The sequence below is a fragment of the Sturnira hondurensis genome, unplaced genomic scaffold (genome assembly GCF_014824575.4).
Source record: "Sturnira hondurensis isolate 20B ecotype Veracruz unplaced genomic scaffold, ASM1482457v3 Scaffold0006496, whole genome shotgun sequence".
Classification (NCBI taxonomy): Eukaryota; Metazoa; Chordata; class Mammalia; order Chiroptera; family Phyllostomidae; genus Sturnira; species Sturnira hondurensis.
In genome coordinates, this window is record NW_028079127.1 from 20,651,339 (window position 1) to 20,671,763 (window position 20,425).

The 20,425-nt window shown below is 46.8% G+C and overlaps 1 protein-coding gene across 2 annotated transcripts; it reads left to right on the top strand.

Moving 5' to 3' along the window:
- The first annotated feature begins 7,707 nt into the window (after nt 1–7,707).
- On the top strand, nt 7,708–17,340 carry SPINK8 (serine peptidase inhibitor Kazal type 8 (putative)). 2 transcript variants are annotated; one of them, XM_037049828.1, is made up of 6 exons: nt 7,708–7,814; nt 8,541–8,620; nt 12,476–12,522; nt 13,677–13,798; nt 14,884–14,926; nt 17,160–17,340. In XM_037049828.1, the coding sequence occupies exons 2-6, from the start codon at nt 8,554–8,556 to the stop codon at nt 17,169–17,171; spliced, it is 291 nt and encodes a 96-aa protein (XP_036905723.1). In that variant the 5' UTR covers nt 7,708–7,814; nt 8,541–8,553; the 3' UTR covers nt 17,172–17,340. The 2 variants fall into 2 exon arrangements, with proteins under 2 accessions (XP_036905723.1, XP_036905722.1); XM_037049827.1 differs by lacking the exon at nt 7,708–7,814 and adding an exon at nt 7,832–7,968.
- Nucleotides 17,341–20,425: the final 3,085 nt, after the last annotated feature.

Sequence of the window (20,425 nt, forward strand, 5' to 3'; positions counted from 1 at the left end):
AACCAGTGTTTGGTGCCCTTGGGTGAGCTCGGGAGGCAGGTGGCCCACAGACGTTGAGGTCCTGCCCCGCCAGAGCCACTGTCTCAGGTGCTGTGTGGGCACAGGGAAGGGGGTGCTCAGGTGGCATCTGCCAGGCACGCTTGGGCACGCAGTGCAGACCCAGGTGGTGAGGGAGACCGTGGGGGCAGAGCTGTGTGGTGTAAGAGGGAAGCTGGGGCCGGGATTTTCAGACTGGGAGAGCCTGAAAGAGGCATCTGCCGGTTTCTCGCGTCCCTTCAGAGTCGATGTTTTCCTCTTCAACACTGACAGACTGGGGTATTTTAGAGGCTTTCCGCCAACTCCCAGTCCCAACCAGCGCAGTTGGAGGAACTGGGAGACGCCAGAGAGGCAGGAGGAGCCAGACCGCATGTGAAGGCCTCACCCTCTGCAAAGATGACCCGGCGAACCTGGCTCCCCTGCTGTCCACACATTTCAGTTTGGGCTTTTGTTTTGCTCACTTTTCAGTCACTTAGCAACAGCCCTACCCAAACCTCCCCAGGCCTGGATTTCGAGGCTCCCCACCCCCCCGCCCCCCCAGGCCAAGAGGCAAAATGCAGATAAACAATTCTGGCTCCTGGCTCTGGTTCTCTTCCTTTGGGCACCTGCCCGCTCAAGTCCTTGTTGCCTGGGCAGCTCTCTGATGATGTCACACAGATTTTTTTTTTTAAAAATCTTATTTCCCTTTTAATCTGTTTTTCATGGGAGCACAAGTCTTCAACAAGGTGCTCCATCGCAGGAGGCGCGGGTGTCTGGATCCCTGGGCGGAAGGATGCCTGCATTCCGACGCCCCCCGTGCTCGCACGTCCTTCTCTGGCACCAATACGAGCTGAGGCCTGTTGTCTTCTGAACATCGACAGTTCAAGGCTTAGAGGCGTCTCAGACTTCACATGTAGGAGACAGAATTCTTTCTGGTCCCTCAGATGTATTTCCCCGGTTCCCAGGCACACATAGCAGATGGCACTTAAATGCATCCTCTAGCTCAGACCGAAAATCTCCAAGTTTTCTATCTTTCTCTTGACTTGTGCTGCTCCTTGTCTCTCGTAGCCCCCCCATCACTGCCCCCCGCCCCGCTCCCATCTCAGCTCCAATACTGTCTCCGCCTCGAGTTTTCTCCAAAATAAGGCTTCCCGTCGGCTTCAGCTCTGTGTGCTGCTTTATTTGTCCTCATTGCCCTTAAGAGCCCCTGTAATTAAATTGTGAATAAATCAAGTACATTTATTTGTCTGTTCATTGTCTCTCTCCCTCTAAGGAATATAATTGCTTGGATGAAAGGAGTCTGTCTCTCTGACTCACTTCTGAATCATAGTCCAGGCTTCTTTCTGGAAACATAAAATTTAATTAGAACACGACGGACGAAGGAATGGATGAACCCATTCGGAGCCAGTGGGAATGGCAAGGGCTCCGAGCAGCGCTGTTCTGTTCTGCTAGATACAAGGGTCAATACAGATGCCACACGACCCTTCCTGTCCCCTGTCGAAAAGAAGGGAACAAATCAACAAGGAAGTGATTTCCTTCCCTTTTCTTAGAGCATTTACTTTAGAGAGTTCATCGTTGTAAATTCTTTCTCTATCTCTTTGACTTGTGTATAAATCTTTTAAAAAGCGAAATAAAGGCCTGGCCAGATAGTTCATTTGGTTGCAGTGACTTCTCAATCACCAAAAGGCTGCAGATTTGATTCCCTGTCGGGGCTCAAAGGGAGGCAAGTGATGGATGTTTCTCCCACATCGATGATGTCTTTCTCTCTCTCCCCCCTTCTTCTCTAAAATCAATTTTTAAAAACATGTCCTCAGGTGAGGATTTTTTTTAAAAAGCTTAACAAGCCTCTTGCCAGCTTTATGACCCAGGGATGCCTTTCCAAAGTACCTGGGAGCCGCCCCTTTGAAATGCAAACATCCAGGCAGCCAACACCTCTAACCCCCGGTTTGGCCAGAAGGCAGGGGCCTAGCTCCGGTGGGCACCTTGCTCCAAGTTGCAAAACCATCTCCTGTCCTAGAGAGAGAACTTGAGCCCCATCTGGCTGGCTCAGTTGGTTAGTGTCGTCCCAAATACACCAGGGTTGTGGGTTTGATCCCTGGTCAGGACACATGCAAGACGCAACCAACGAATGCATAAATACGTAGAACAACAAAGCGATGTTCTCTCTCTCTCAAATTGATAAATAAAAAGAGAGAGAGAGAGGAGTTTATTTTTTCTTTCTGTAAAACCAGTGAACTAACATAGTCACCCAGTCTCTTAGTGAATTGCCTGGAATAGGCATCACATTCTGACTTAATGACAAGCAACTGTTTTCTTCTGCCTTTGAGGAGGGGTTCTCCGGGTTGGGAGGTTTTGCTTGAAATTGTATTTCCCTGGCACCGACAAAGTTAGGAAAAAATTACTTCCCTTGAGGGTGCAGGGTGGGTTTAGACACTCTACTTGGGGTGTGAACACCCAGTACAATACACAGATGATGGATTACAGAATTGTGCCCCCAAATGAACAGGCAGACTTTTTGGGCAGTGAAACTGCTCTGTGTGGTCCTATATTGGTAGACACTTGTCATTATGCATTTGGAGAACCCGCAGAAAGTACACCCCCAGGAGTGAACTTTGGTGCCAACTATGGACTTTGGGGGTAATAATGTGTTGGTATAGGTCCATCAGTTGTAACAAATGTTCCTCTCTAGTGGGGGATGGAGGTAAAGGGGAGGCCATGCTTGCGGAGGGACAGGAGGGACACGGAAATCTCTGCACTTTCCACTTAATCTTGCCATGAACTTTGCCATGAACGAATGCTCTCCAGTATGAAGTTTTTTAAAAATAAAACCCATAACAAGACACCTCTTAACCCTACTAAAATGGCTGAAATTAATACAACTGAGAACATTAAATAAATAGCGAACAGCTACATACTGCCCAATGTCCTGTACCTATGTCTTATTTCTAAGAGATCAGGTTAGAGTTTTTTTCCCACAGATTCTGAGTTTCAGCACGTGATGGCACAGAGCATGAGTGATTCTCTCCTTTGTCTGCGTGGGCGAAGTTCCGGAGTGTGGCCAGTAATTGCTGACCTGGAGAACTCACCACAGCAAATGGAAACAAGTTGGTAACACTACTTACTGTGGTTCGTTGAAACCTGGGCCCCTGCGAGGGAAAGTGCAACTTAGTGTCGTATTTCCAGGGTCTCTCTCATTTGAGTCCTTTTTTCACCATCAAATGGGTGGTCTGGATGCAGTGACATTTCAGCAGTCTTAGAAGGACTGACATTCTTGATTCTCAGTGATCAGTATTTTGGGAATTTATTGATTGCTTAAAGAAAATGTTAAATCATGGTAACAGTTTCATGATTCATGTGAAATTTTATTTAAAACAGTATTTTGAAGATATCTATAATACTTACCATTTATGATGCCCTGCCTATTCCAGGGTTAGCGTTCAATAAATGAAAGTTTTCTTTGGCTCTCTTTAATCCTTCCTGGTTACTTTTTAAAAATTTGATTTGAGAGAGGGAGAGAGGAAGAGAGAGAGAGAAGCATCGCTCTGTTGTTCCACCCTGTACTCGTACCCACCTACTCCTGCGTGTGCCCTGACTGGGGATCGAATCCACAGCCCTGGTGCAATGGGACAGCGCTCCAACCAGCTGAGCTACCCGGCCAGGGCCCATCCTGCTACTTGTTTTGCAGTTTAATAAGCAAAGTAAGTTCTTGACTTTCTGACTCATGTGAAAAAGCAGCAGTGACTAAGCTGCCTGAAAACTGCGCCCCAGGCAAGCCCGGTCCTTCCTTCATGGCTACTACCCGGCTGCTTAGGTAGGCAGGGGGGATGGAGAATGGGGCGAGAACCATCTTAAAAGCATCTTACAGGCTTCGACAGACGCACGGTGATCCAGTGGCGCCTGGGTCTAATCTGCGGGGGTTGGGGTGAGGATGTAGGATGCCTGGGACGTGCTGCAGAGCGGTGAGAATTAACCCTCGTCTCCTCCACCGTGACTGTGGCTCACCTGTAAATTGTCGAACTCTTGGTCCCCGTTTCAGACCTTGGGAGAGGAAGCTTGGAAGGTCAGTGACAAGACAGAGCCTGCCCCTTCACAGAGTTTACTATCTCATCTCCTGGAGGAAGTGAACACTGATCAAGCAAAGGAACGCACCCCCGAATTTCCCACGGAGGTCACTGAAACGGAGATGTACGAGCAAGGCAAGGGACTGGAATAGCGGAAGAAGTGCGTCGAGTCAGGGGAGTCACCCCGAGAGGTTAACTCAGCAGGGAATGAGCCAGGAACTCAATTATTTGTAACTGTTTAAATTTATGGTGAAGAACTTTACACGTCACTTGAAAAATACTGGAAGTGAGCACCCAATTCAGAGAGATTGAAAGAGACACTTTGAAGATTGTCATGTACTCCTGGCTGGTGTGGCTCAGTGGATTGAGTGCCGGCCTGTGAACTAAAAGGTTGCTGGTTCAATTCCCAGTCAGGGCTCATGCCTGGATTGTGAGCCGAGTCCCAGTTGGGGGCACGTGAGAGCCAACAACACACTGATGTTTCTCTCCATCTCTGTCTCCCTCCCTTCCCCTCGCTCTAAAAAAAAAAAAAAGACTATCATGTAATCCTGATCAGAGCTGAGAAAGTACATTGACTTCTCAGAACTAGATCTCATGTCCCCAGTTAAGGCCACTCAGTCAGGACTGGAACCTGAATTCGTGTCAGCCAATAACCTCTGGAGTTTCCCTTTAAAGGAAGGTGGTATTTTGAGGGACTTTGTGTCCCACGTGGTAGAAAGAAGCACCATCTAAGGGAATCCACACTCCACCCTAAAATTCTTCAACTAAACAAAAACTGAGCCTGGCAGATTCCGTAGAAGGAAACTTTCTTGTTTGAGATTCTGTGAGTCTTCACACCACGCGTGGGGCGCCACGCAGGGACACCAGCTGCCCGGGGCTCTGGGCAGTGGCCCTGGGCCTGCGGCAGGACTCTGGCTGCCCTTGGAGAACAATGCCCGGTCTGCGCTCGCTCTGCAGTGTCGTTAGCATGTCTGCCCACCGCCCATGGCCCTTGACCCTGACCTCCCTTCCACTGCAGGCCAGGTGGGCTGATGGCAGGCCTCTGAGGATTCCATGACTACCAGGTGTGACTGCTTAGAAGGAACATGTTTCGGGAACCAAAACTCAGTGTGGGCAGCTGCGACAGAACCAACAGAACCGTGCCCCTCAGCTGTTCTGCAGAGCGGCCTGGCGGGGCCTTGCACACCACCGGGACCTCAGGAGTTCTGGGTGCGTGGTCTAGGTGGGGCCCCTCATGGGTGACCTGCCAGCACTGTGCTTGCCCCGCGCCCAGGCCTGCTGCACCCAGAGAGAAGGAAGGGGCCAAGGCCGGAGTGCCTGCCCTGTAGCTTCCGGTGGAGCCGCTGCCACCCGGAGGCACAGGTGGGTTCCCCTGAGGCTTCCTGAATCCAGGGTGACACACCAGTGCACTCAGGAGTCGTGTGTCAACTGCATGCCAGGAACATGTCTGTGACCAAGTTGCTTCAGCGTCACTGCAGGACGTGAACCGATGATGCGGGGTCCTTTGTGACCTGCCTGGTTCCCCAGGTGCCAGCCGTCATTCTTTCTCTACTCTGGGGTCCCTCCAGCACGGAGCGCCGGGCCCCTCTGTCGCAGCCCGACAGGCAGGAGGGGACACGACCATGCTGTGACCTTTCCTGGCAGCCAGAGCTGCAGACGATTTAATTTGGCTTTCGTTCCTCGGCACACTTTTTCTTAAACGTGGCTCCACATTGTATAATCGTCACACTCCAAAGCCTGGACTCCCCCTCTTCTGAGGGTTGAATGACTGGGGATAGCAGGGCCGGTGGAAGGGACAGCGGGAGAAGCAGGGAGCCTGGGCCAGGGAGGTGTGGAGCCAGACTCTTTGGGCAGAGTGGGGGTGGGTAAGGGGCCCCCTGGTTTTGGGTGCAGTCTGGGGGATCCCCGAATCTAGGGCACAGGCAGAGAGACCCCAGGCTCTCCAGTGCCAGGAGTGGAAGGGGTGCTCCTCTTGGACTCCCGGTGCTGGGAACCCCAGCCTCAGCTGGGCCTCCCTGGAAGGAACAGGGGCTGCGCAGCACCCAAAAGGGGGGGCGGCCAAGAGGCTGGTTGGGAGGTGGACTGAGGCTCCCTGGGGAGGAAGCAAATGCCTCTGCTATCTAAAGGTCATCTTGTCTACCTTGGCCTTCAGCCTTGGAGCTGTGACAAATCTGGCCTCTCTTGCCTGACCTCACCTAACCCTCCCCAGGGGCCAGTGTCCAGAATAGTCCACCTGGCAACCATCTGTTTGGGCTGGTTATAGGAATGTGGAGGGGGCGGCGCCTCTTCCTACAGACCTGCTGGCCAGGTACACAATTCAGCCAGGGAGAAAACCTCTGTCCGATGGTGGTACCCTTCTCATGGGAGTGTTTGGGAAGGAACTCGCCCTGCCTACAGCCTAGAAGAGCACTCAGCAGAGGGAACCTAGCACAGCCCCCACCCCTCCCCTGACTCAGGGGCTTTTGTTGTCCGCAGTTTTCACAGGGGTAATCCAAGGCACAGAGAAGCCAAGTAACTTGCCCAAGATCACACAGTGAAGATGTGAAGGAGCAGAGTTTGGCTTTGGCTCTAGGAAGGACTTAGTAGGATTCAAGAAAGGGTTTGGGGGGACTGGAGAGGGGAAGGGGTGGGGAAGGGGATGAAAGGGCTGGGCAGAGTTGGGGGGAGGGCAGGATAGTTTTTTCCCAACCAGAAGGTTGGGAGGAGAAGGAACATCGAGGCTCATGCACCCTCCAAGGGCAGCCCTGGACTGGTAGGGGCAGGTGGGGGTGGGGCGGTGGGGGGCGCCCAGCTCCAGGACACAGGCTGTGGCCCCTGCATCAAGGGCCAGGACCGTGCCCAGTGGAGTGAACACTGCATGTTTAGAGCAAAAGCCGAGAGGACTTTTTGAACAATCCAATATGGAGTCCCTGTCAGCCATGACAGTGCTGTCAAGACTCCGGTAATGGGGTATAACGCCCTTGGGAGGGGTGGGGACATCCAAGACCACAAATTGAGACACTCAGGTAAGGACTCTATCTGGACATTGGTGTGAGTGGGACCTCCACCCCTTGTGGGCTATAAAACACGGAGCTCTGACCACCGACCGACTGACTGCTGGAACTCAGCTGTACCATAGTTCACGCTGGAGCCCTACAGGCCCCCCACCTGGCTTGAGACCTATACCCCCACCCCCACCTTCAGAAGCCACCAGTGACCAGGACTTCGTGCCACACGCTGGCTCTGCTGGCTTTTATCACTAAGCTCTCCCTTTCTGGGTGTGACCTGCTTGTGACCCTTGGCTTATTGGAAAGGTCTCCCTTGATAAACCCGCAGATGTGGCACCTTACAGTATCCTGTCAATGTCTGCAGCATCCCGGAATACGATCACGGCAGGAGAGATGAAAACATAGGAACTCAAAAACTGGTTTGGCGTCTGGGTAGGTTTGGGTTTGGCAAGAAGAACCACTAGACTTTGGGGAGGAAGTGGACGGGGCAAAGCACCCTTGGAAAACCGAGATGGGAACTCCAGGGTCAGGTATGACAGACACAACCTAAAGTCAGAAGGAAGAGGTCTGAGTTGTGTCAACAGTTCCCAGCCTTAAAGGTCAGTGTCTTCCATTACCAGGCATCCTGACCTTGAAAAGACACTACGCCCCGCCCCTCCCCCCACACAGTGTCGTTTCATTACCAGCAAACTGCAAATAAAAAATATCTCGTCCAGCCAGTTTCTCAGAAAAACTGTAGGAGTCACAGCAGGTAAAGTGGCCTTATTAGTTTGAAAACTTTTGACTAGGAAAAGGGTTATGTTACTTATTATTTGGTTTTACTCAGGGAAGGGGCTTGAGCAAAAATTATCTAGATATAGAGTTTGCCTGGAAAATGTATGGGAGAAATATATAGAAACCTGCAGGTAATGCCAATCGACTTGTACGGTAGCATTTTCAATAATGCAAGTAAGCTGTTGATAAATACGCTATGGTTTTCATTTGAACAATGTCATTAGTTACTGAATATTGATGCCCAAATAATAATGTACGGAAGACTGGGGACATGGGGGTGTCTGGTGCTCTGACCCTTCCTGTTTCTTACTGTCTGGTGACGCCACCTGTGTCACTGAGCTTTCTCGTGACTGCCCTTCTTCATTCAGAGGTAAGTATCGACTTTTACACCTTTCATTGAAAAATTTTTGGTGCTTATTCTTTATCAAAAGATCCCCTGAAGATATTTTTTATGGCCTCTTTTTTCTGGCATCTTCTAAAATTCTATTTTTGAGTTCCTTTTTTCTAATGTTTAATTATTCTAAGCAAATGAATTGAGCAATTTCATTTCACCAGATACCATCCACTCGAAGTAACTTGAGGCAAGAACAAAGTTGGAGAAGTACTTCAATTTCATTTCCTGGTCCGTGAGGGGTCTCTGTGAGAATCCGTGCTTCACGGAGAGTTTTCTGTCCTGCTGTCCAAAGCTGCTTTATTCCCGTAGCTCCTCCGCCACCATGAAGGGGACCTTCTTGAACACCGTCCTTGTCCTGGCCATCTCCGCACGGGCTGCCTGTGCCGTGGGTGAGTTCCAGGTCCTTGCCCTGCCCACACTCCCTGTAGTACATGAAGGAGAGTGGGGAAATTAGACGTAGAAATGGAAGCACCATTCAGTTTCATTTAACCCGAAATCCTCATGTTGCAGGTGTGGAAACTGAAGCAAAAAAGAGAGAAAGAGAGAGAGAGAGAGAGAAGGGGAGAAGGAATGGAGCTATATAGAAATAGCATTTCTAAATGTCACTTGAATTAAAATAGCATACATCTGAGATATATTCCAATAAGATATGTACAGTAAGCCATAGGCAACTACTACAGTACCCAGAAAGGCGTATTATCGGAATTACAAGGCCACACTAGGTTATGTTCATTTAACACAGCAAAGGAGGAATAGGGAAGAAAGAGATGTGAGACATGCAGGAAACGAAATAAGATGCCAGATGTAAGTCTAACTATATCATAAAAACCTTAAATGTGAGTGAATTCCACAATCTGATCAAAAGGTAGAAATTGTCGGACTAACCTTAAAAAACAGGATCCAGCTACATTCTGTCTACAGGAAATGAACTTGTTTTGGCAGAAATGGAAAAGCTGATCCTAAACGTCATATGGAAATACAAGACTGAGATGGCCAAAGCAATCTTGAAAAGGAGCGAAAATGTGGAAAGTGCCCCTGCTTCCAAGTGCAGAACTAACCAACTACAAAGGGGCAGGCATCAGGACGGCGTAGAGTTAGCGTGGGATAGAAATACAAATCAATGGAGCAGCGCTGAGAGTCTAGAAAGAAAAAGGCCTTGCTTTCAGGGTGGATTGATTTTAACAAGATTCCCAAGCGACTTGATGGTAAATTGTCTTTTCCACAAACGGTGCAGGGTCAACTGGATATCCACATGCAAAAGAACGACTGTGGACCCTTTCCTCGTGTCAGAGACAAAAACTAACTCAAAATGAATCGCAGAACTGAATGTAAGGGGTAAAATCATAAACTATAAGAACATATGAGTGAATTTTTATGACCTTAAGTGAGGCAAAGCCTTATTAAATAGGATACCAAAGGCAGAAGGAAAAAGGAAAAGTAGGTAAATTAGACTTCATCAAAATTAAAAATTTTAGTGATTCAAATGATGCCAATAAAGGTAACACTAAAGCAATAAGACTGCCTGGAGAATGGGTAAAGTTGTTCGTAAAGCACATATCGGACAACGCACTAGTCTCCAGTGCATATGGAAAGAAGCCTTACAACTCAATAATAGAAAGACTTAAAATGGTCTGTTCTTTTTTTTTTAAAAGACTTTATTTATTTATCTTTAGAGGGGAAGGGAAGGAGAGAGGGAGAGAAATATCAGTGTGTGGTTGCCTCTCGTACATTTCCTGCTGGGAACTGGCCTGCAACCCAGGCATGTGCCCTGCCTGGGAATCGAACCAAGGTTGTTTGGTTTGCAGGCTCGTGCTCAATCCACTGAGCTACGCCAGCCAGGGAAGTCTGTTCTTTTTAAAAAGGCCAAGTACCTGAACAGACATCTCTCCAAAGAAGGTACACAAATGGCCAGTAAGCACATGAGAAGACACCCAGCCTCACTCCCTGGTCAGTAGGAAGACACATATCAAAACTGCAATGAGACACCACTTCATACCCATCAGGAGGACTATCATCAAAAAGAAATAATAACCAGTGTTAGCAGAAATGCTAGGAAATTGGAGCCTTCATACATTGCTGTTGGGAATGTAACGGTGTGCGGATGCTTTGGCCAATGTTCTTCAAAAGGGCAGCGCGTGACCCGGCAATCCCCCGGCAGGTCGGGGCTCGAGGCAAAGGAGGACACAGCGCCACGCAGAGACGCGGCGTGCGAGCGCGTTCACAGCAAACTTGCTCATAGGGGCCAAAAAGGGAAGCCTGGTGAATAAATAAAGTGTGATAGGTACATACAACGGAATATTATTTACTTATGAAAAGGAATGAGGAACTGATGCGTGTTATATTAGGGATAAACCTTTAAAACATTATTCTGAGTGAAAGAAGACAACACAAAAGACTACATACTATGTGATTGTATTTAAACAAAGCTTCCAGAAAGGACCAAAAGCAAACGAGTGGTAGTCTGGGGAGAAGACGGGGGTAGGCGTTGAGGGAGGAGTGACATGTGGCTGCTGATGGGCACGGGGTTTCTATTTGGAGCTGAAAGTTTCTAAAATTGATCATGGTGTTGGCTGCACACTCTGTGACTTTCATAAAGACCATTGAACTGTGCACTTTAAATACATGAATTCTGCGTTATATGGATTTTATCTTAAGAAAATTGATATACGGGGGTAGGTGAAGTAGGTTTACAGTTGTATGTGAAAAGGTTTATTCTTTTTTTTTAAAGATTTTATTCATTTAGCCCTGGCTGGTATAGCTCAGTAGATTGAGCTCAGGCCTGCGAACCACACGATCGCAGTTCGATTCCCAGTCAGGGCATATGCCTGGGTTGCAGGCCCGTTCCCAGCAGGGAACTCACAAGAGTCAACCATACATTGATATTTCTCTCCCTCTCCCCTTCCCTTCCCCTCTAAAGATAAATCTTTTAAAAAAAGATTTTATTCATTTATCTTTAGAGGGGAAGGGAAGGAGAGTGGGAGAGAAAATCTATAAAATATTTTATAGATTTTATTCATTTATCTTTAGAGGGGAAGGGAAGGAAAGTGGGAGAGAAATACCAATGTGTGGTTGCCTCTCGTGTGTTCCACGCTGGAAACTGGCTGCAACCCAGGCATGTGCCCTGACTGGGAATCGAACCGTGACCGTGTGGTTCGCAGGCCCAAGCTCAATCTACTGAGCTACACCAGCCAGGGCTATTCTTTATAGCTTATTAATTATTGTATTCTTTATTCGTATTATGACTATAAGTCTACTTTTGCCCACCCCAGTCTAAAGTTGATATGTTATACTTATATATTGTAATAATTATATTAGATAATTATACTATATACTATATGTAATAAAATGTTATATGCATATATATGAATAATTGCAAAAACTGCTTAGGATCCAGAATATGTAAGATTTTTTAAAAGATTTTATTTTTTAGAGGGAGAGGGAAGGGGAGAGAAGGGGAGAAACATCAATGTGTGGTTGCCTCTTGCTCCCCCTACTGGGGACCTGGCCTGCAACCCAGGCATGTGCTCTAGACTGTGAATCAAACTGGTGATTTTTTTGGTTCACAGGCTGGCACTCAATCTGCTGAGTCACACCAGCCAGGGAAGAATATTTAAGTCTTAATGAAACCCAACATCTTTCAAGATATCTCAATATAATTATTTTGTTGTGATGTGTAATACAGAGTGTTTTCTGAAAACAGCTGAGACGGGTTGTAGAAAGTGTTATTTGCAACAAACAAGCAAGCAAAATATAACCAAAGACACTGAAATAGAGAACAGGGGGACAGCGACCAGAGGGGAGAGAAGAGGGAATTTCAGGGGAAATAGGGGAGGGATTTAGAGGAACAAATATAAAGGATACATGGACAACAACTGAGAAGGGTGGAAATGGGAGGGAGGGGGGAGCATGGGGGTGGGATGGGATGGGAGTAATAGAAAACTGTACTTGAAAAATAATTAAATAAAAAATTGGGGAAAAAAGTAAATAAATAAAATTTTAAAAAAGAAAGTGTTATCTGCTTGTGAAGAGCAAGGAATGGAATGATCTCCATTGACAGGTGGGAGGGGGCAGAAGTGTCCCAACTCTCCCCTTCTTTAGAGGGCAGCGCCCCTCAGAGAGGAACTTCAGCCTCTTCTGAGGGGACCCGAAGCTGCCTGTGTGCCAGCCAGGGTCTCCCTCATCCTCCCTTCCCTGGGGGCAGAAGACAGAGCAGCAGCCCTCCTGAACCTGTTTTTGTCTTCCAGACTTCCCTCTTCCTACGGGCGAAGGGGTGAGCGTCAGAGAGACAAAGGTGAGCGCCCCTTCCTTGCTGCCTTCCCCACACAGGACTGGGGAGAAGCTCGGTTTCCCCGCAGCCCCAGCTCTTCCTTCCAGGAGCTGAGGCCAGAGGAGGCTTGCAGGGGTGTAATGCCGCCATAAAAGCTGAGTCGTCAACTATGTGTAGCACGTTTTATATGTATGTTCCTGAGTCCTCTTCCCATTCACAGTCCCCACTGGTTCAGACAACCCCCTTGTTGGGTGGGAGGTAAGCATTTTGCATCATTAAAGGGATGATGAAGTCGTGGCTGAAATTCGGGCCTGTCTTGTGCTACAGTGGACATTCGGGGGGGGGTGGTACATTAAGACACACATCCTGCCTCCCACACACCAAGGTCCCACACTGTGTTCACTTTGTCCCTTTCCTTCCACATCCTAACTCTGCCGTGGCAAGCCTGAGCCCCCTGCTGTCTGAAGCACCACACACAAGTCACTCAATAATGTCCACAAGGGAAGTCTAACCTTGAAAGACATTTTCCACTCTTTGAGCTCACAGCCGCAATTTGCGGTTGGTGGGACAGGGATTTTTACCCTAAGGAATTTATGGCTCAGACTGGGAAGCCTGCAGATTTTATGTTATGTTACAATATGTTATATTGTATTATATTACCAGACTTTGCTGTGTATAACGCGAACTCACATTTTTGGCCCAAGCTTTCAGAAAAAACAACACCTTTTTTCAATTTTTTATTTACATTTATATACTTTTTTTGTATTATAAAGGAATTTTAGCATTTATTTTTGAATATATTATGGTACAAGAAATTTTATGTGACAGATTACAAAACACAAGAACAGAGATGCGAAGTATTCGGGTACGGCCCATGTATAATGCACATCCTTATTTTTCCCTCAAAAATCTGGGCAAAACAGTGCACATTACACATGGAAAATCTGGGTATGTTAGAGTACACATTATAACATGTGGGTAAATTATGGATCTATTCTATTAAAGTGTCATATGGTGGTGGTGGTAAATGCCAGGGGTCAAACTCACATGCTTCTCAAGCCTGGTCCCCGAACTCCTGGTCTGGTCCTCCTTGTCCCCCTGCTCACCCGCCACGAGTGGTGACAGCCAGAGGACCTGGAGGAGGGCGTCTGAAGCAGGAGTCTGTGTCTCACCTTCAGGTCAAATGCACCAACAATATCAATCGCTGCCGGCTTGTCTCCTACATCAAGCCAAGTGAACTCATCTGTGGCAGTGACTGGGTCACCTACAACGGTGAATGCGACCTGTGCTCCAGAATTCTGTGAGTCTTCATTATATTCTCCCTCTTCTCAACTCAGGAGGTTAAAGGGGGGCAACACAGGAATGACCCCCCCTCCAGCGGCGACTCCACTGCTTGCTCCTGCATGTCTTCCAGGCTTCGCTAGGCTCCCGACGTGATTCCACTCACACGATGCAGAAACTGAGACCCCGGGGTGCCGTCTGGCCTGGGCAAGGGTCAGCTGAGAAAAACACCCCCCCTGTCATTTTATTGCTATGATATCATTACATTGGTGGATATTTTTAGGTTGAATCACCTGCACTCTTAGGAAAAAATCCCACTTGATCATGGTGTACAATCCTTTTAATATTCTTTTGGCTTCAATGTGCTCACAGTGGGAATTTTTGCATCGTATTCATAAAGGAAGGTTGTCTATAGTTTCTTTTTTCTGAGATGCTTTTGTCCGTCTTTGCTATTGTGGTAATTATGGCTTTGTAGGATGATTAGTGAGTGTTTATTCCTCTGCTATTATTGGGAAGTGTTTGAGGGGTGGTGTTAAATCAGCGTGAAATGTGTGTTACAATTTACTAATGCAGACTTCTGATCCTGAGCTTTTCGCTGTTGGAGATTTTTTTCCCTGATTCAATCTCTGAATATAGGTCTGTTGATTTTCTGTTTCCTCTTGAAGCCGATTGGGTAATTTGTGTGTTTCTAGGAGCTTGTCCACTTAATCTAGGTTATCCAGTTTGTTGATGTATAGTTGTTCACAGTTTTCCTTTATATTCATTTTTATTTCTTTAAGATCACTAGTAATGCCTTAACTTTTGTTAAATGCATGTTTTAACTTTAATGCACATTCTCTTTCTAATACTCTGTATTTCTACTTAACTATTCAAGATTATTTTGAATTTTCCAGATTTGATTTAAGGATGAGTATGTTTTATATATTCAACCTCTTTGACAAGTAAAGATCTATATTATAGACATTTTAAACTATTTTATTAAATAAGAATTCACTATTAGCAGAATGTTTCCTTCTTAAAACTTACCTAAAGAGTATCAGGTAAAACATAGTGACAACTTATCATAGAGCAGAAATAATCATTTTAAAACATCACTTCTTTCAGATATGAGAGCCGTGACATAACTAAACTGCATGATGGACCCTGTGTGAGTAAAGTCCCTTTTACTTTTCATTTTTAGGAGTGAACCAAATATAGTTAAGCTCCTTGTTGTAGAGAGTCTTAAATATCTTGTTATGAAAAATGTCAAGCATACACGAAGTTAAAGATAATAAACCTCATATGCCTAGTACATAGATTCTGCAGAGTACAGTGCTTGCCACATCGCCTTCCTCTGTTACTTCTCTTTGCTGAAGTTCACTGACACGGATCTCAGACATCACGTCCTTGCCCTCCTGCGTACTTCAGGGTGCATCGCTAAGAAGAGAAGATGTTCTCTTACCAAAAATCCTGTTTTACCCCTAATTTTGTTCTTGTCATCTTCTAATACATACTGCAGATTTTCCAAGCCATCTCAAAAATAACATCTTCTGGGAAAATGTATTTTGGCCTGATAATTCAACAGGAAAGAACCTCTTTTGCACCCTTTTTTCTTCCCTGCCATGTCTAATTCCTGGGACATTCACCAAAGACACTAATTGGGAGATCATTCTGAGCATGGATGGTCTAGGTCTTGCTTGGCTCTCCCTGCTCTAGACACTGTCCCTTCGAATCGAGGGTCAGAGGGCCAAAGCAAGAGCCGGGCTGACACCACCGAGATCATTACACTGTTCTGAGGCATGGGAGTGGAATGGGGACAAATTATTTTGGAAGAGAAAATAAAGGAGATTGCAGGTAAAGCAGATAAAAAGACAATTATATAATTTTGTAATAATTTTATGACGGTATCTCCTGATACAATCTCAATGACAAGTTCACAAGGCTCATCTGATTCCAGACTAGTGTGCATATCGCCTGCTCAGAGGTCCACGACTAGAATGTTCTCTGTTCCCTCTAAAGAGAAATCATAAGACTTTTTATGACTTGGGGGGGTCATTGTAACGGGACCTCACACAACCCCCACTTCTGTCAGATTCTTGTGACCTGGGCTAATTCATAGAAAATCCTGCTGAATGCCTTTCTTTTTTTTTTTTTTTTTTAAAGATTTATTTATTTATTTATCCTTAGGGGGGAAGGAAAGGAGAGAAATATCAATGTATGGTTGCCTCTTGTGAGTCCCCCGCTGGGAACTGGCCCGCAACCCAGGCATGTGCCCTGACTGGGAATCGAACCGTGATCGTGTGGTTCGCAGGCCCACGCTCAATCCACTGAGCTACGCCAGCCCGAATGCCTTTCTTTTCTATCTGTGCCACAGCCCTTGTCAAATAAACCTCTAGTCCTCGGTCCATCTCAAACTTCTAACTTCAAAAAAGTGCTTTTAAACTGAAGGATATCCATAAGGGGCGCCCAAGGCTGTCTTCTGGCAGACTTTCTTTTTCCTTGGGGCAGTCTTTGTTCTGTCAGGACTTCAACCGATTGATGAGGCCGCCCGCCTTGTGGAGGACAACCTGCTCTCCTCAAAGGCTTCTGACTTAATGGTTAATCTCATCGAAAAACACTTCTCAGAAATATTCAGAGTGTGTCACCAAATATCTGGGCGCCATGCCCCAGCCAAGTCAATACACAAAATTTACCATCCTGAAGCCTGTACCTGGAACTACCAGCGAGAAGACAGCTGCAAAACACCTGCCCCAGGGGCCACTATGTGAGCAAGCAATGCCCGTGTTACTTTATTCAAGTCTCTCCCGTTTCCTCGGTTTACTAGGTGGTGCTTCAGTCTGCCTATGGCAGAAATGAAGATACTGTAGTTACCAGTCCAGGGGTGGGCTGAGTCACAAACTATTAACCTTGAGGAGGGGGGTCTGAAATCCGCTGGGTGCATGGTCAACCTACAAAATCAGTAACATTGCTTTATGGTAGTAACACCTAATTAAAAAAATAAAAGAAAAATAATACACCACTCAAAATAGAAACAAAAACTGTGAACTATCTGGAAATTAACCCTTCTCCCCACAACTGCCGAAAACGTTAAGGATGTTTAAGATCATATGAGACAGCCCACGCTCCTGGCTCGTAACTTGAGCTTTCTGACCGCCCTCCGCCTTTTCTGGTACCTGCCCCCCCCCCCCCACGGGGGCCGGAAGACTCGGAGTCATCCCCATCCATAGCTCTCCTCTTCCCACTGCCACTGTGCGTTTTTTCTTCTTCAGTGAAATGAGAATGTCTCTACTCTGCCCGAATTCCTGCAATAATTGCTAGCATTCCTCCTGCTGGACTAGACGTGGTAGTCTTTTCTTCATGTCCCCAAGTTTGACTTCTCTAAGCACATACTTCTTTTGCAGGGAAACTCCTGAACTCACACCACGAACTGCAGAGCTGCTGAATCCCTGGATGATCAAGTGAAACGTAATGATTGCCTCTTGAAGCATATATCCCCGTTAGAGAATGCTGGCCCTGGAGGAAGCCAACGGTTAGAATCAAACTCATTGATTTGCTTCTTCAGTAAACGATTCTCAGCAGAAAGTCTGGCTGGTGAACATTTTTCTCAGTTAATAAGGTGTATCTTTTTAAAAGATCAGTTCTTCTGCATTCTCACCCCAAAACTACATGACTTTGTGCCATGGGCTCCCTCTGTTCTCGTGCAGATTATGGACAAACGGTCACAGATGTCTACAGGAGGGAGCAGGTGCCTCGGGGGCAGCAATATTTACAAGAGGAGGGCTCTGGTCATTGTGAGTCAGCCTCGGGCGAGTGACGTGACTTTCAATACATCAGGATCTGGCTTGAGAAATTTTACCCATACTCTAAGAGATTCACAATTTTATTGAGCACAATACTTGGAGGAGTGCCTGGCCACATTCAAGTTTCTAAATGCTTCACAAGCACTAACTTATTTAAGTTTTTCAACACACTTAAATACGACCTTGTTTTACAAACAAAAAAACTGAGGCTTAGAGTTTCACACAATCCGCAGTGAGGACTTTATTAGAACGAATTGCAGATTCTTACATACAACATTTGGTTATGGTCCTAGGGAAACAGGCACACACACGCACACGTTAAGCTGAGCATGAATGAAGAAACAATTCACACATGTGTGTGAAGCTTCAGGAAGCCAACACACAGAGCCTGGTCCCTGCTTCCCTCCCTTACTGTGGGAGCCAGCTGGGCACAGCTCCGCTGCGTTTTGGAGGTTTGACAGGAGGTGGCTCTATCTTTTGGCAGGGGGGAGGCGTTAAGTTTGATTCAAAGGAATGTTCGGAGCTGATGACGTGGCACAGAACGTAAAAGAGACCAGGTGAGAAATGTGGGGATCACGACATCACATGTGAGTCGAGGCATTTCAAACCCTCTTCAAGTTACCTGTGTGAATGTTGGCCACTTTGTTTATAAGCAAGTGTTTGGAGTATTTTTAAAGATTATTTATTTTTAGAGAGAGGGAAAGGGAGGGAGGAAGAGAAGAGAAACATCAATCGGTTGCCTTTATACATGCTCCAAACAGGGACCAGACGCAACCCAGGCATGGGCCCTGGCTGGAATCGAACCAGTGACCCTTTGGTTTCCAGGCCCATGCTCAATCCACTGAGCTACACCAGCTAGAGCACTTTTTTTAAATTTAAAAAAACGTTTATTGATTTTAGAGAGGAAGGGAAAGTGAGAGAAACATTGATTGGTTGCTTCCCGTATGCAGCCGGACAGGGGATCGAACCCCCATCTTTCAGTGTATGGGACGGTGCTCCAACTGAGCCACACCAGAGAAGGCAAGAGAGATTTTCTAAAGAGGCTCATTTTGTCCTCACTTTCTGTAGCCTGGCGAAGAGCCAGCTCCACAGGCCTTCCTTCTCTCCAATAATAAAATGACAGAAACTCAGTGAGTCTTCTGGAAAGGAGAGGAACAGCAGTGAGAAGCATGTCAAAAGAGAAATTTCGGAAAGAAATCTACTCCTCACCAGACACATCAGAAGCTGAGGACAGTATCTTGGAGAACACACGGAAGAAGTCTCAATTCTCACTAGGTCCCTAGGGGAACAAACTTTAGAAACACGAACAGCAGCTTCAGCTAAAAAGAAAACCTCTGGAAAGTAATTCTCAACAGAAACATGAGGTCAAGAACCCCCTTCCTTCCCAGGAGGCAGGTGTCCTGGGCCTGAGCCATTGGACAGCACAAGGCAGCGGCCTGAGGACTGTTCACAGACAAGGACCTGAGGGACCTTAGAGCCTGCCCTCTGAGTAGCCCTGGGGTGGCAAAGACAGACCTAAAGGGGAAACAGTATTAAGAAACTTCAGTATGCTGAGTGAAAAAGAGAGGCCTGGCTCTCAAAGACCACCTGGCTGGGGCTGCCATTAATACAGCCGTCTACAGCCCTGGCTGGTGTAGCTCAGTGGATTGAGCACGGGCCTGCGAACCAGACGATCGAGGTTCGATTCCCAGTCAGGGCACATGCTTGGGTTGCAGGCCAGTTTCCTGCAGGGGCCAGTTCCCTGCAGGGGATGCACAAGAAGCAACCATACATTGATGTTTCTTTCCTCTCTCCTTCCCTTCCCCTCTAAAAAGATAAATAAATAAAATATTTTTTAAAAAATACAGCCGTCTACACATGGGACCAGGGATAGGTTGCTGACCCTCAGCATACAATGAACATATGTCATAATTAACCTCTTAAAGGGAGATTCTCCTATCAGGGTTTGGACTCACAAGTTGGAGACTCTGAAAAACCGGTATAGAATTACTTGAGTCTCAGCAAAACCAAACGAAGACTTTCTAGGCTATTCACCTTGCCTCAGATATCAATGAGTATCAGGCAGGGTCTTTTGACAGGTTTCTTTTTTAAATTTTTTTATCGTTATTCTGTTACAGTTGTCCCAATTCCCCCCCCTTTGCCCTCCTCCACCCAGCTCAGCCAACAGCTTTCTAAGGACACAATGTTGCCTGGTATCTGCTAGGGGCTGGGGACTGGCCTGCTTTCTAAGTTTTGTGGATGTGGGGCAGTGCCGGGATAATTATGTCCTGTTAACTCCTTACATTCTTTCTGTGGTTGCCATTGTTTTAAATGATACTGACTCAGACTCGGCATCAATCCGGGCAGGTGCATTTGGCATGGTCTCACATTGTTTTCCGACAGATCCATCAGTATTGATTGAGCTCATATCCGGCCTCCACCTGCCTGCCACTCCTCTTTCTCTTGGTTCTGAGCCTAAGCTCCGAAAAAGGGAGTTATGCATTCGGTCTCTCCCTAAAACCACATCTGCCCTTACCTTCATTATGTAGGCTTGTGGCTGAGGATGGTCAAAGCAACTATGAAACAGTTTCCTAAAGACCCCTGTGGCAACAAGCTGCCAGAACCACAGATCTCCGACCAACGTTCCAGGAGTGCGACACCTGGACATGCAGACACTACAGTCAGCTGGGAAAATATTTAAATATTTTGGTAACTTACCAAAACATTTGCTAAGTTATCGTTCGTTATCCTTCCTCTCAAATTCTGATTCCCTCCAAGAAAAAAACTGTCCTCTCCACAAATCAGACCATGTTCCAGGAACACCCCGGTTTTCATCTCCTCACCCTGGACTACTTCAAGAGACCCCGCGGTAACCCACTCCACAAGCC